This window comes from Archocentrus centrarchus, chromosome 6 (assembly GCF_007364275.1).
Source record: "Archocentrus centrarchus isolate MPI-CPG fArcCen1 chromosome 6, fArcCen1, whole genome shotgun sequence".
NCBI classification, from domain to species: Eukaryota; Metazoa; Chordata; class Actinopteri; order Cichliformes; family Cichlidae; genus Archocentrus; species Archocentrus centrarchus.
In genome coordinates this window covers 34,615,210-34,630,820 of record NC_044351.1, presented here as the reverse complement: position 1 = coordinate 34,630,820, position 15,611 = coordinate 34,615,210, and the positions used below count along the sequence as shown (strand labels likewise).

Genomic DNA, 15,611 nt, shown 5'->3' with positions numbered 1-15,611 from the left:
GCTTTTATTGGAACCATGTTTAAATCTTGTCTCAATCTATTTGATTATTTGATGAATTTGCCTTCAGACTGTGCAGTTAGAAAATATTATTTCTGTTAGGAAAAAAAAGTTCATTCAGTCGTTCTGACGTCACAAACACGTTTTCCAAAAAGTGTTTTTTGCTTGACTCAGAAACAGGATCAGGGTTCGGTTTGGGGGTCATCAGCAGTGAAGGCTTCGACCTCAGAGGGGAAACAATTAACAGTATAATCGTCAGGCTGCGGCCCCACACAGTGACGCAAATCCCTCTCCTAATGAGGACATATAAGGGTTTAAGTTTGAACACAAAGCAGTAAAGTTTATCACAAATAATTATCAGTATCTGATGTGCCTCTTTTAGCTGTCTTGCTTCAGCAACAGGAAGCAAAACAGCGAATTGTGTGAATTTGTTGTTCCTGAGTTTATTAGTCAGTCCAGTTATTAGTCAATCCAGTCTTCATTTTTCCAGCTCTGAACGCGAGCTGCTACTTATACTGCTGCATTCATCCACAGCCGGTTACACTCCCGCTGATGCATCCATAAGAAAATATATGCATATACAGCAACATGTTAGCCACACTCAGTGTGTGTTGGCTCAGAAGAAGGTAACTCATACGTGTCCCAGATAACCTGCACCATGTGGCTGCTCCCTGCTCAGGTGTTTAACACCTTTTTGGAGAAAGTCTAGAGCTGTGAAGAATCCCTGAAAGAACTCGTGCAGCATCATTTTAGTGCAGGAACCGCTCAGATCTGCTGCTGAAGCAGGAAAATACGAATAACAGCACATGATGAAAACACAAGAAGTAAAAACGTAATCAAGAACAAGTCATTTTTAATCATGAATATTATGTACTGGTAGAATCAGCATTTAAAGATGAATGTGTTTCCAAAGTTACTTCACATCATTATAAAAATGATAAAGCTAGGCTTTGTCAGTCTTTGTTACTCTTACCTGGTGACCATGTGGGGTTAAAAGATCCAAATTTATTGTTGTATTAGTGAGCTGCAGCGCTGAGGTCAGCCATGTTCTCAGGAAATCTGTTTATCTAAAAGTACCTCATCCATATATTTATACTCTAAAACAGATAATAAATAAAAACCTGCACAAGCAAAATTATAATCTGATTGTTAAACATATCACTGAAATGATGTGAGAAAATATTTAAAGAACAAGATTATGTGTCATAATTTAGCAATCATGTGGGGTAACGCGTTTCTTTAAAGTTTGGCTGCTTAAAGTGTTTGGAGAGACTCGGGATATGTATCTGTCTGTATCTGAAGAACTGAGACATAATTTCAATCTGAACAATGTGACAAAAAAGAGAAGAAAAGTTTTCCAGTCATCAACAAGTGAGAACACATTTGGCATGAGGCTGTTTCCACCTCGCCCTCATTTTCTGTGGGTATTTTAAATTAATGTGTTTTAGTTGCTGACATTTATTTCCGACCATTCTTCTTATAGAATGCATAAAACCCCAGTTTCTATGACTCCAACTAATGAACATGTTCATTAAAACTGAATCTGAAGGTCTCACTGTTCCTTCCTCTTGTGTAAAGTCTCCTGTATTTAGCTCGTTCACGTGTCTGTTTTCCACGTGCGGTTATCTCACTTCCTGTTTTATTTAGAGTTGGTGTTTGTTGTGCTTTGCCTTTTAGTTTTGCTTCCTCGTGTTCAGCTGTGTGTCATTTACCAGCTGTCTCTGCTTTCCCTAATCGCCCTCTTTGTGTAAATTCACAGCTATCTTCCATAGAATAATAGCAGACCGCTATGGAGAAGCTAAAATGCTTTCATTTTATCCATGTAGTAGAACAAAATTGGTTTTCCTGTATTTAAGAGGAATTTCTGCCACACATTGAAGAGACGCAGATGACAATGATGACAGATTCTGTACAGCAGCTTCTGTGGGTCCCTTTATTCAGTTATTTGGATCATCGAATGGTCCCTGTGAATGCTACAGCATCTCAGCAGACAATACAGAAAACTCCTTGTCACGCAACACGAGAATAACGACTCATGAGAAAATAATATTTCTACTTTTACAGTTAAAGATGTGGCTAAAAAGGCTTTTCTCCTGGAAATTAGCAAAATATACTTTTATTTTCAATTGAAAATGAAGGTTTTTCAGAAAACTTTAGAACTTTTTCTGACTTTTCTGAATGTTGGTTTTACTGGAGCAGTTTTTTATAGAAATCAGTAAAATTTTATGTAAAAAAATCAGAATTTGAATTTACTTGAAGAACATCTTGTAGGAAACCATGATGGAGTCACAGTAGGCGTATAGCATCTGGTCCACAGGGCTGTAGTTCAGGGCTTGGATGTTGGGAGAAACCTTGTTGATGAAGATGCCCACGCTGAACCGCTCCTTCCCCGTCACGGTGTTGAACGAGTAAAAGATCTCCTCCACCTCTTCGCTGACGTAGCGTGTGGCGTAGAGGACGCCGCAGGCCATGAAGGTGTTGGTCACTGCCTGCTTGTAGAGTGACGTTTGCCAGGTTTTTCCAAGCACTGGTGGGTCACCCTCCTCCACATTAGACAGTATGATGTTGCCAAAGTCCAGGGCGGTGGTGAAGATCACCCAGACACCAGATTCATCAGTCGCCAGGTCCAGGTCGGTGTATGGGTAGCATTCATCAAGGTGGCAGAAGTTAGCCTTGGAGTTATACCTGGTTAACGGAAGTGAAATTTTTCCATCATAATCATGTTAAACAGAACTCTAATATTCTGCATTTTCATGCAGTAATGAGCTCAAGACAAAGCTGTGGAGAGAACCTGGTGTCTTTGTGTAGCTCTATGGTGGAGACACTTTTGGTGGTGAGGTTGAATCTACACACAGCATCTCTATCATAACAGTTGTAGTACAAAGCGCCTCCATACACAACGTTGTTTGGACCCTGGATGGTGTTGGTAGCTGGGTTTGAAGAGTGGATCTCAACATTACCTCGGAGACAAATAGAAGTTGAAGAAGAGGTGAGACGAGGAGGAGGAGACGTAAGTATGAAGGGTTGGTTTTGTTAAAGAAAGTAATAAAGTTTAGTGCTTTACAATACGCTGCATAAAATATGCACAGCTAGTGAAGAATAACTGCATAACATTGTTTATATTGTTGTTTTATTATTTGTCTCCATCAGACAGAAAGTCCTGTGAAAGGTCTTTCTGCATGAATCTAAATGAGTTTGAATCATCCCCTGTTCCGTTAACATGTGGAGTACCACAGGGTTCAATTTTGGGACCTCTGTTCTCAGAAAGCATAAAATTCCTTTCCAATGCTATGCTGATGATTCTCACATTTATATGCCTTTGAAACGCAAGGAATCCAACTCTATACAGACCCTGATTGAGTGTCTTGATGATATTAAAGCATGGATGGCTCTAAATTTCTTGAATTTTAATGAAAAAAAGACAGAGGTGATTGTCTTTGGCCCTAGCGTCCTGGGTGGATCTTCCCCCGTGGACGTGGGTTCATTATTGCAATATGTAAAGCCATCTGTCACAAATTTGGGTTTCATTATGGATGAGAGTTTTAAATTGGAGGATCGGATCAGTGCAGTGTTGAGATCTAGCTTCTTTCATTTGAGGCAGCTGGCGAAAATAAAAAATATACTATCAAAGAAGCATTTTGAAGTTGTGATCCATGCTTTTATTACCACTAGACTGGATTACTGCAATGCTTTATATGCTGGTGTTAGCCAGTCTGCTCTAGCCCGTCTGCAACTGGTTCAAAATGCTGCTATTGATGGGATCGCGAAAGAGAGAGCATATTACCCCTGTTCTATCCTCGCTGCACTGGCTGCCCGTGTATTTTAGAGTTCATTTTAAAATCCTTTTATTTGTTTTTAAGTCACTTCATGGCCTTGCCCCACCTTATCTTTCCCAGTTGCTGCACTTACATACTCCTTCCCGGTCACTCAGATCAGCTGATCGGCTGTACCTGGATGTGCCGAGGACACAGCAGGGGCTCAGAGGGGGCTCAGAGGGGGCTCAGAGGGGGCTCAGAGGGGGCATTTTCCATTAAACAGGCCTCTTCATTGGCCAAGGTTAAGTCTGCTCTTAAGACCCACTTATTTTGATTAATATGAGCGGCTTGTAATTTATTTATTTCTAGGATAAATTATGCTTTTATTATTGGTTTTGTTTGTGTGTATTATTTTATTGATTTATTGTTAGGATAAATTATGCATTTTATAGTTGTTTTATTTGTGTGTAACTTTTAAATCTTTTACCTTTGTAAGTTTTATTTTTCTCTTGTCCTGATGTGTTTTATGTGTTTTATGGTCAGTCAGTGGCTGCTGTTTTTAAAGTGCTTTATAAACAAACTTGGCTTGAAACTGATGTTTTGGTTCTTTCTCTTATTTATTGACAGAAACCATATATAGAATGTTGCCAATCTTTCAATAATTTCACTCACATAATTCAAGTTTCCAGTATTGTGAGGTATTGCAGTTATTGTCATTCTCATTTACATTCAGTAACGTGCACCAAAGCACCAAGGTCAAGGCATCAGTGTCAGATCTGTAAAGCTTTATTTGTAGGACTTGTAGCGTTGACCGTACACAGCAGTTCCTTACCTGGGACGCTCACTCCGATGATGAGAGTGCTCAGACTGGAGTAAAAACGAACATAGTTGGAGTATCTGTTGTTGGAAGTCATCATCACCACCCAATACCAGCTCTCTTTCCCTTTCTCTGGTTTGGGATCGCGGCCCCAGGCTCCATAAGGATACGAGCCGGGATACTCTCCGGCTGTGAAGAACACCGGCCCGGTGACGTTTAAGATCCGGCTGCGAGGACAGGTACCTGAAGGAAACATGCAACATGCAGATAAAACCAAACCAAATGCACATGAACTACTGGATATGAAGAGGTTAAAATGTTGTTTATTAATTTATTATATTCATTTTTATTTTAGGAGTGCCTGAGAGCAGGAAAAAAAAACACTTTATCTAAAAGGTGCTGATATTTATATGTGAACTAGAAGGTGAGACACTGAGAGACGTGTGTGTGTGTGTGTGTGTGTGTGTGTGTGTGTGTGTGTGTGTGTGTGTGTGTGTGTGTGTGTGTGTGTGTGTGTGTGTGTGTGTGTGTGTTGGGGGGCAGAGATTCGTTATATTGATACATGATGAGTTTGTTCTTGGACTCAGAGGGGCTGCCTGCCACTGTATGTATGTGGATTATTTGCACGCTGCAGCAATGTGAAGCATCACTTTATGGTGGAGACACTGCAGTGATCTCCATGACCACACCCACCACCACCCAGCCCATCCCACCATCACCCAGCCCTACTGCCCTAACAATTAAAACAGAAGTTATTGTGGTTATTAGACTCACCCTGGGGAAGCTGGGAAAGCACCCCGAGTTCCCTTTTGCAGCTGTCCAGGTCTGTGGTCAAACTCCTGATGGTTTGTTGTCCCTTTATCACCTGCATGCTGTCGAACTTCTCCAGCTCTTCCATCTCTGTTTTCATGTTCTCCAGCTGAGAACATGGAGCAGAACCAAGAACAATGATTTGTTATAGCAAAAAATAAACTGACAACAGTGAATATGCAGCATATGTTTAACATCACAGTACTGTAAACGGGCTATAATAGAGGACAGTGAAAAAGTAAATGTATCTTTATGGTTTTGCAGCACGTGGTCAGGAATCTACCTGCTGAGAGGTGTTAGCAGTGAGGAGCTGGTGTCCCAGAGTGGTGCTGTTGAGCTTGTCCATCAGCAGTTTGATCTCAGTCATTTCGTTCTCTATAACATACAGGCTGAGGACTCCGTACAGCTCCCCGTCATCCTCCTTCTCCAGGATCTGCACATCTTTGTGCAGCTCACCAAGACGTTGCTCCAGCCCCTGCAGCAGACTCTCCAGCTCCACCGTCTGCAGGCACAGCCGTGATTAAACAGTCACACAGTGTGAGGTTAGAATCACAGGGCAGGTTACCTTCTGTGGGGTGATGTTGCTGTTGCAGGCTGAGGCGCTGCTTTCAGCTCTCCTGAGTTTTTCATGAGGGAATGCCCTCTCTGAGTTACTCAGCTCACACGCACACTTTCCATGTTGATGTTCCTGAAGTGGAAGAGCTGTGCATTAGAAATTCTACCGCAGTTTTACACGGATTTATAGAAAAGGCATTTGAATGAAGCCTTCAGCATTTCTTACCTGCTCTGTGAGGGTGAGCAGAGCACACAGTGGAAGGATCACGTACAGTCTCATGGTTACAGTATTTATTTTGGAATTTTTTTTGTGTCTATATAAGTTCATAATCTAAATGTTACCTCCAGGCAGCAGTCAGAAGACGCAAACACTCCAAATGACTCATACATATTTATGTGCAGTTTCTCTCAATGGAACAACAGGTTTTGGGAACAGAAAGACAAAATTCTGCATCGAGTGCATAAAACACCCACAGGGGGAAAAAACACTGTCCAGCTGCACCATTTGAATTTGATTTATAATTCTGTGGTTTCCTAGTCATGCAATTTGTTAGCCATCACCACATTTTTATGCATGTTAAGCTTTTTCAGTTGTACAATATGTAAAGTTTGTCAAAATAGCTCCTGTCCCATATTGGGATCAGTCGCACACACACTCGGCCGTCCACGTGATGCAAAAGAAAACGCGATTCATCAGAGCAGAGCACCTTCTTCCATTGCTCTGTGGTCCAGAACATATCCTGGTCAAAAATGACTCCAAGATTTCTCACAGTGTTACTGGAGGCCAAAGTAATGCCATCCAGAGTAAGTATCTGGTTTGACATCATGTTTCTAAGATTTGTGGGGCCGAGATGTCTTTAAGACATTCCTGCAGTTTAACTAATTGATGTGTGTCATCTGGCTTCATGGATAGATAAAGCTGAGTATCATCTGCATAACAGTGAAAATTGATGCAGTGCTTTCTAATAATACTGCCTAAGGGAACTGTGTACTGTGATGAATTCTGAAACCTGACTGAAACTCTTCAAATAAACTGTTCCTCTGCAGATGATCAGTGAGCTGTTTTACAACTACTCTTTCAAGAGTCTTTGAGAGAAAAGGAAGGTTGGAGATTGGCCTATAATTAGCTAAGACAGCTGGGTCAGTGATGGCTTTTTAAGTAGAGGTTTAATTACAGCCACCTTGAAGGTCTGTGGTCACAATTCTGGTGATAAAGAGAAAACTGATGTTTTTTTCATTGTCATCCTTTTAGAATATTTGAAACTTAAACATATTCTTAAAAATCATTTCAGATGAATTATGTTGATTCCTCCGTGAATCGCCACCTTATCGTGGTGGAGGGGTTTGTGTGTCCCAGTGATCCCAGGAGCTATGTTGTCTGGGGGCTTGTCCCCCTGGCAGGGTCTCCCATGGCAAACTGGTCCTGGGTGAGGGTCCAGACAAAGAGCAGTTCAGAAGACCCTTATGAGTGAAAAAACAAGGGAACAGTTTACCCTGCCCGGGATAGGGTTACCGGGGCCCCACCCTGGAGCCAGGCCTGGGGAGGGAGCTCGAGGGAGAGCGTCTGGTGGCCAGGCATTAGCCCGTGGTGCTTGGCCGGGCGCAGCCCGAAGAGGTTACATGGGCCCGCCCTCCTGCAGGCCCACCACCCGCAGGAGGTGTCGTAGGGGTCGGGTGCAATGTGTGTCGGGCGGTGGCCGAGGGCGGAGGCCCTGGCGGACCGATCCCCGGCTATCGAAACTGGCTGTTGGGACATGGAATGTCACCTCTCTGGTGGGGAAGGAGCCTGAGCTAGTGCGTGAGGTTGAGAGATACCAGCTAGACATAGTTGGGCTCACCTCAACGCATGGCCTGGGCTCTGGAACCAGTCTCCTGGAGAAGGGCTGGACTCTGTTCCAGTCTGGAGTTGCCCTCGGTGAGAGGCGGCGAGCTGGGGTGGGTATTCTTGTATCCCCCCGGCTTGCTGCCTGTACGTCGGAGTTTTCACCGGTGGACGAGAGGGTAGTTTCCCTGCGCCTTCGGGCTGGGGAACGGGTCCTGACTGTTGTTTGCGCTTATGCGCCGAATGACAGTTCAGGGTACCCACCCTTTTTGGAGTTGCTGGGTGGGGTGCTGGAGAGTGCTCCATCTGGTGACTCCATAGTCTTGCTGGGAGACTTCAACGCTCACGTGGGCAATGACAGTGAGACCTGGAGGGGCGTGATTGGGAGGAACGGCCTGCCCGATCTGAACCCGAATGGTGTTTTGTTATTGGACTTCTGTGCAAACCACAGTTTGTCCATAACAAACACCGTGTTCGAACACAAGGATGTCCATAAGTGCACATGGCACCAGGACACCCTAGGTCGCAGGTCGATGATCGATTTTGTAATCGTATCATCAGATCTGCGGCCGTATGTTCTGGACACTCGGGTGAAGAGAGGAGCTGAGCTGTCAACTGATCACCACCTGGTGGTGAGTTGGATCAGGTGGCGGGGGAAGATGCTGGACAGACCTGGCACACCTAAACGTATTGTGAGGGTGCGCTGGGAACGCCTGGCAGAAGCCCCAGTCCGGGAGATCTTCAACTCCCACCTCCGGCAGAACTTCGACAGCATTCCGAGGGAGGCTGAGGACATTGAGTCTGAATGGACCATGTTCCGCACCTCCATTGTTGAGGCTGCTGCTCAGAGCTGTGGCTGCAAGGTGGTTGGTGCCTGTCGTGGTGGTAACCCCCGAACCAGATGGTGGTCACCGGAGGTGAAGGGAGCCATCAAGCTGAAGAAAGAGTCCTATCGGGCTTGGTTAGCCTGTGGGACTCCGGAGGCAGCTGACAGGTATCGACAGGCCAAGCGGAATGCAGCTCGGGTAGTGGCCAAAGCAAAAACTCGGGTGTGGGAGGAGTTTGGTGAGGCTATGGAAAAAGACTTTCGGACGGCATCGAAGCGATTCTGGCAAACCGTCAGGCGACTCAGGAGGGGAAAGCAGTGCTTCACTCACACTGTTTATAGTGCGGGGGGGGGTGCTGCTGACTTCAACTGAGGCTATAGTCGGACGGTGGAAGGAATACTTCGAGGACCTTCTGAATCCCACTGACACGCCTTCTGTAGTGGAAGCAGAGTCTGGGGATGAGGGGGATGACTTGACCATCACTGGGGGTGAGGTCACTGAGGTAGTTAAACAACTCCTTGGTGGCAGAGCCCCTGGGGTGGACGAGACTCGCCCTGAGTTCCTGAAGGCTCTGGATGTTGTAGGGCTGTCTTGGTTGACACGCCTCTGCAACATCGCGTGGAGATCTGGGGCAGTGCCATTGGATTGGCAGACCGGGGTGGTGGTCCCCATCTTTAAGAAGGGAGACCGGAGGGTGTGCTCCAACTTTCGGGGGATCACACTCCTCAGCCTCCCCGGTAAGGTCTATGCCAGGGTGCTGGAAAGGAGGGTGCGTCCGTTAGTCGAACCTCGGATTCAGGAGGAACAATGCGGTTTTCGTCCTGGTCGTGGAACGCTGGACCAGCTCTTTATCCTCTCAAGGATATTCGAGTGTGCGTGGGAGTTTGCCCAACCAGTCTACATGTGCTTTGTGGACTTGGAGAAGGCATTCGACCGTGTTCCTCGGGGTGTTCTTTGGGAGGTTCTGCGGGAGTATGGGGTGTCTGGCCCATTGTTGCGGGCCATTCAGTCCCTGTACAACCACAGTGAGAGCTTGGTCCGTATAGCCGGTAATAAGTCGGATTTGTTTCCTGTGGGTGTTGGACTCCATCAGGGCTGCCCTTTGTCACCAATTCTGTTCATAATTTTTATGGACAGAATTTCTAGGCGTAGCCAGGTGGCGGAAGGCTTCTTCCTTGGTGGCCTCAGAGTCTCATCTCTGCTTTTTGCAGATGATGCGGTTCTGTTGGCTTCATCAGGGGGGGGCCTCCAGCTCGCAGTGGAACGGTTCGCAGCCGAGTGTGAAGCGGCTGGCATGAGAATCAGCACCTCTAAGTCTGAGGCCATGGTCCTCAGCCGGAAAAGGGTGGAGTGCCATCTCCGGCTCAGGAACGAGTTCTTGCCTCAAGTGGAGGAGTTTAAGTATCTCGGGGTCTTGTTCACGAGTGATGGGCGAAGGGAACGGGAGATCGACAGGCGGATCGGGGCTGCTTCTGCAGTGATGCGGACGCTGCACCGGTCCGTCGTGGTGAAGAGGGAGCTTAGCGTAAAAGCGAAGCTCTCGATTTACCGGTCGATCTACGTTCCTACCCTCACCTATGGTCACGAGCTTTGGGTAGTGACCGAAAGAATAAGATCGCGAATACAAGCGGCAGAAATGAGTTTCCTTCGAAGGGTGGCTGGCCTCTCCCTTAGAGATAAGGTGAGGAGTGCGGCCATCCGGGAGGGACTCAGAGTAGAGCCGCTGCTCCTCCACATCGAAAGGAGCCAGTTGAGGTGGCTCGGGCATCTGATTAGGTTGCCTCCTGGCCGCCTCCTGGGTGAGGTGTTCCGGGCATGTCCCACCGGGAAGAGGCCCCGTGGTAGACCCAGGACACGCTGGAGAGATTATGTATCTCGGCTGGCCTGGGAACGCCTTGGGGTCCCTCCGGATGAGCTGGAGGAGGTGGCTGGGGAGAGGGAAGCTTGGGCTTCTCTGCTTAGGCTTCTGCCCCCGCGACCCGGCCCCGGATAAGCGGAAGAAAATGGATGGATGGATGGATATGTTGATACATGTCTTACACATTTATTTATTATATTTTGTCCACAAGTAGCAGTGTGAACCTGTAATAACATGTTATTACAGTGTGCTGGTCAATAAGCATCCATGTCTCAATGCTGTGGCTGGATGATGTAATAGAAACCCATGTAAATGCGGACAGTGACTAATATGTGCCTATTTTGAGGATTTACAGAGACGTATGTGCAGAGTCTTAATTGCTGATGCTGTAATGGGAATTTTTCAGGAACAGAAAGTCTCACTTTGAGTCAGACTGCAATAATATATGTAAATTTTTATTCTGTGGTTTGTGTTATGCACACAGTGTCTTAGCAACAAACCATTTATTTGCTATTCTGAGCTCTTAACTTCTTTACACGTGCAAAGCTCCAAAAATAAATTTAGGTTATATAGTTGTGTTTTACTGACTTACTTAACAAGCACATTTAGAACTTTTTATTTTCCAGATTAGATCTCATTCATGTACTTCCTCTGTTCATTCTGGGATCCCAAAGCAGCCAGAGAGGTGGATGTTAACCTAACACTACACCATGAGCGGGCCATGCAGTGGATGTTAACAGGTTTACTGTACTGCAAGAAAAGAAAGTGCTGAAAGTAAAACTAATGCTAAGACTTAAAAATTACTCATTTGCTCAAAAGTTCAAGTTGTCTTCGTTAGTTTAAGTTAGTTTAATTGGGCGTGTCCCGTGACTGCTACTGTCATTAGTATTCGCTTCAGTCAGTCTCAGAGAGTCTGACTCAGTGTGGGAGATTTTAGCCTTCGCTGCTCCAAGTTTTAGTTGCTAACTTCACTGATCTTCAGCCTGCTGTTGGCCTTTAATGCAATAGAATCAGCTGCTGGATTTCTGAACAAACTCGACAATCGTGTCACTTCAACTTTTAATAATAATCCAGATTTTAGCTCAGTAAGCTTCACTGTAAATACCTGCACTCCAGGTTATTGGAGGGAAATAAAAACAAAGTTTTAACCTGTGGTGGAACAACAGTTCAGATGAGATGATCCCACTTTAATTAAAACTGTAACTTCCAGCACCTGCTCGCCAGCAATCTGCTGCAAACTCAGTCATGTTTTTAACACACGACACATTTCAATACACAGTAACAACATGAAAATATCTGAACAGTTTAAACTGTTGATGCATTTATTCTGTAATGATTATGCAAATATGCAAATCTTAATTTGTTTCTTTGAGTGAATCACTTTCATCTGCAGGATTTATTTGTTACAATTTGCTGAAAAGGTCGTTTTACGCTTGTTTTTCACATGAATGCAGATTTAAAATAAGTTCATTCTACATATATCACAAAACACACAGTTGTATTACAAGATTTTGTTGATGAATTGTTTTAGTAAAAAAACATTAAAAATTAAATAAAACAAAATGGGAAATAATCATCTAGGAAACGATGAAAAGAGGAAACGAGAACTAATAAATGACTAATGCATAAAGAGGGAGGAGCTTCACTGAACTCCAGTTTGATATTTTTAGTCCCAAAGTGTCTTTAAGGCTGTTTGCTGTGAGCGACTCTACCAGAGGAAACAGAAGAGGACCGAGTGTGTCTGTTTCTCCAGCTCTAAACATGCTGCAGCTGCTTCTCTTCCTGCTGCTGTCCTCCACAGTGAGTCTCACTTCCAGTCCATCAATTAAAGAACGCAGGAAAACTGCTGTTTGTTCAGCCTGTGTGTGGTTCCTGAGGATTTAACCTGCTGTCTCCAAAATCAGGCCGACAGCCAGAGTCAGCGAGTGTCGGGCTACAAGAAGTCAAACGCGTGTGCGTGCGAGGTAAACTCCACCGCGTGGCTCTTCCCCGCTCAGCAGTTCTTGGGCGTGTTGGGGGAAGTCGCGACCTGCCAAAAATCTCTGAATGACCTGCAAGAAGAGGTAAGAACTCAGGAAGCATCGCCTCAGTGGAGGAACGCCTCAGGTCTGCTACTTCAAGTACTAACAGCATAGTATAAAAATACTACAATATAAGTAAAAATATCATCAGAAAACATCATTTATTAATTCATTATTATTATTATCATCAATACTGTGTATCTGTAGTTAATAAATTTAATTCCTCGTTGGCCTCCTACACATTTATTCTTGAAAAATCCAAAAAGCTTGTTGTGGAATTCCCACCGAAAACTAGAAAATAAACTTTATTGGTCTTTGTTACACTTACGCTCTAGATTAAAATGTTCAAACTGTTATATTATCAGGCTGCACCATTATGTTTATTATGAATGATATTTCTCATTGGCCACTTGGAAACCTTTGGTGTAAAAGTACCTCTTTCCATATAGTTTTCATTTTGGGGGCATTTTTATACAGTTCTTATAGAAAAAGGTGATCGAACAACCCCCCCAGCTTCAGGAGCTGGTAAGGCCCCCTCAGAAATCACTTCCTGTCTGTGTTTTGAATGTTAGATGTTAATCGCTGGCAAACAAAAAGATTTCAGCTTTAATCTGGAGTAACAAAGTCACAGGATTTTTTGTCTGCATTTCCTGCAGCTGATGTTCTCCAGCCAGCGCCTCCCTCTGATCCAGGATCAGGTCGCCAACTTTACAACCCGGCTGGAGCCTTACAACTACCTGCACTTCCGCGGCCTGTACACAGAACTGCATCTGCGTCAGCTGGGCCAGGAGCTCAGCACGTTAAAGCAGAACATCGATGAGGTCCAAACCCAGCTCAACAACTCAGACACACAGAAACTCTCGAGAGAGGTAGAGCAAAAACAGCACGTGGCAGCACAACACAGAAAAAATAAGAATGTTGCACTACGTCAGGTCACCAGCTCCAGCAAATATGTTGTGATATATCATAATAATAAATACAATAATAGTATAATAAAATGCAATAAGACAGAATAAAACATGTTGCAATAAAAAAGGAAAAAGAAAACTTTCTGTTGTCATGTCTGTGTTTGACAGGTGGAGAAACTGCATAAAGATGTAAAAAAGATCCAAAACTCAGACACAGTTAACATGAAGGCTGTGAAGGAGAAACTGCGCCACCTAAAGAACAATGTGGAGTCCTGCAAGTCGATCCCCAAAGACTTCAGAGGTGTGTGTGTGTGTGTGTGTGTGTGTGTGTGTGTGTGTGTGTGTGTGTGTGTGTGTGTGTGTGTGTGTGTGTGTGTGTGTGTGTGAGACAGAAAAATCAATCATCAATGAATCTGTTACAATCAATTATCTGTAAATTATCCATCAGCTCGGTGGGAGCACTGGATTATTATTTTGGAGCACAGCTTTCAGGTTTGCATTCATCAGTTAGAAAAACTGAACTGAGAACATTTTGTAGCAATGAAGAAAAAATAAAGAGCTGATGCTCAGGTTACATCCACATCCGAAATGGAGCATAATGTTAGTCCAGCCAGGCCGAGATCAGCTGAGATCAGCTGCAGATCAGCTACAGGTCCATGTGCACACCCAGTTATTAAATCACATAAAGGGGGCGCTATTCAAGGAAGTTTAACACAAATAATGTCTACAAGACACTTTGCAGCCCAGCTCCATCTCTCATGCTGTATCTCTGTTCAGTTCCTTGGTGCTGCTCAATCACCTCATTAGGTTTTCCACATAAAGAAATAAAAAAGCTCATTTTGCTGGTCCTATCTGAAAGCAGATTTGAGCAAAACAAACCTGTGCCCTCAGGGAATGATAAATGATAAATAACAGATCTTTCTCTGTTTCAGGTGACAAAAAGTACTGCCTGAAAGGCCTGATCACCAACATCAGCGACCCTATCACCTCTAAAGTCAGTCCCTATGGTAAGAGCTACATCTCAGGTTCGTGGGGCAAGCAAGCCCAGATGGAGAGCAATGGGGAGAAGAACAGCTACTGGGTTCAGCCTCTGGTCAGCAGTCACATCTGGGGCAACACCGTGCGTGTTTATCAGACCTACGAAGACTTCATGGCCTCAACAAACCACAGAGACTTTACCTTCGCCTCATCGCACAGCCACCCCAACGCCATTGAGGGTCCGAGTGCCGTGCTGTATGGCGAGGCTCTGTACTATAACTGCTACCGCTCTGCAGACATCTGCCGATACGACCTGAAGACCAACGAGGTCAAACGGGTCACCCTTCCAGGCACTGGGGTGGGCTTCAACAACAAGTTCCCCTACTGTTACTACGACTGCCGGCTCAACAGCGATGTGGATGTGGAGGCAGATGAAACGGGACTGTGGGCGCTCTATGCCTCTGTAGGGAACCACGGTAACCTCGTGATCAGCCGACTGCTGTGGGACAGCGAGGCCAAGACCCTCAACGTGACACAGACGTGGGAAACCAGGCTGTTCAAGAAGGCGGCGAGCAATGCCTTCATGGTGTGCGGTGTGATGTACGCGACTCGTTACGTTAACGAGTACCGCGAGGAGGTGTTCTACGCCTTCGACACAGCCACAGGCAAAGAGGACAACTGGCTAGCACTGCCGATGGAGAAGGTAGCTAAAGGAGTGGCCAGTCTGAGCTACAACCCCACCAACCGGCAGCTCTACATGTACAACGATGGATACTTACTGGCCTACCAGGTCCACTTCTGATTGGATGCTTCATGGAGAGTTATGGTCACATGACTCAGCAAGAAAACAGCAACCAGATTATTTTATGTAACAGCAGTGTTAGCAGGCAATGCTAATGCTAAAGGTATATCATGTACGCTGTACACAGTGTTCTGTTAACGGATCCTAATAAAGACCTCAATGACAAGATTCTCCTTTGCCTTTCTTTACACACACATGCACACACACACACACACACACACGCACACACACACACACATGCACACACACACACACACACACACACACACACACACACACACACATACACACACACACACACACACACACACACACAGATAAACAATCTTTTTATTGACTGTCAATATTCACTGATCACCACTTAGTTCAGATTTAGGGGTAGTTTGAACTGCAAGTTTCAGAGACTAGAAGATAATCAGCTTTCACATTAAGTCTCATACACATTTCCACTTTTTGTCTTA

The 15,611-nt window shown here is 44.9% G+C and overlaps 2 protein-coding genes across 2 annotated transcripts; one reads left to right on the top strand and one right to left on the bottom strand.

Annotated features, from left to right (window-relative positions):
* Positions 1-2,246: 2,246 nt before the first annotated feature.
* LOC115781992 (olfactomedin-4-like) lies at positions 2,247-6,214 on the bottom strand. The gene is made up of 7 exons (XM_030731958.1): positions 6,161-6,214; positions 5,945-6,067; positions 5,663-5,881; positions 5,344-5,488; positions 4,585-4,812; positions 2,789-2,957; positions 2,247-2,682 (listed from the first exon to the last, which is right to left on the bottom strand). Exons 1-7 carry the CDS (start codon positions 6,212-6,214, stop codon positions 2,247-2,249), a joined length of 1,374 nt encoding a protein of 457 aa, XP_030587818.1.
* Positions 6,215-12,120: 5,906 nt separating this feature from the next.
* On the top strand, positions 12,121-15,299 carry LOC115781991 (olfactomedin-like). Its single transcript, XM_030731957.1, has 5 exons — positions 12,121-12,241; positions 12,346-12,504; positions 13,119-13,331; positions 13,539-13,671; positions 14,303-15,299. Exons 1-5 carry the CDS (start codon positions 12,203-12,205, stop codon positions 15,148-15,150), a joined length of 1,392 nt encoding a protein of 463 aa, XP_030587817.1. The 5' UTR covers positions 12,121-12,202; the 3' UTR covers positions 15,151-15,299.
* The last annotated feature ends 312 nt before the right edge of the window (positions 15,300-15,611 follow it).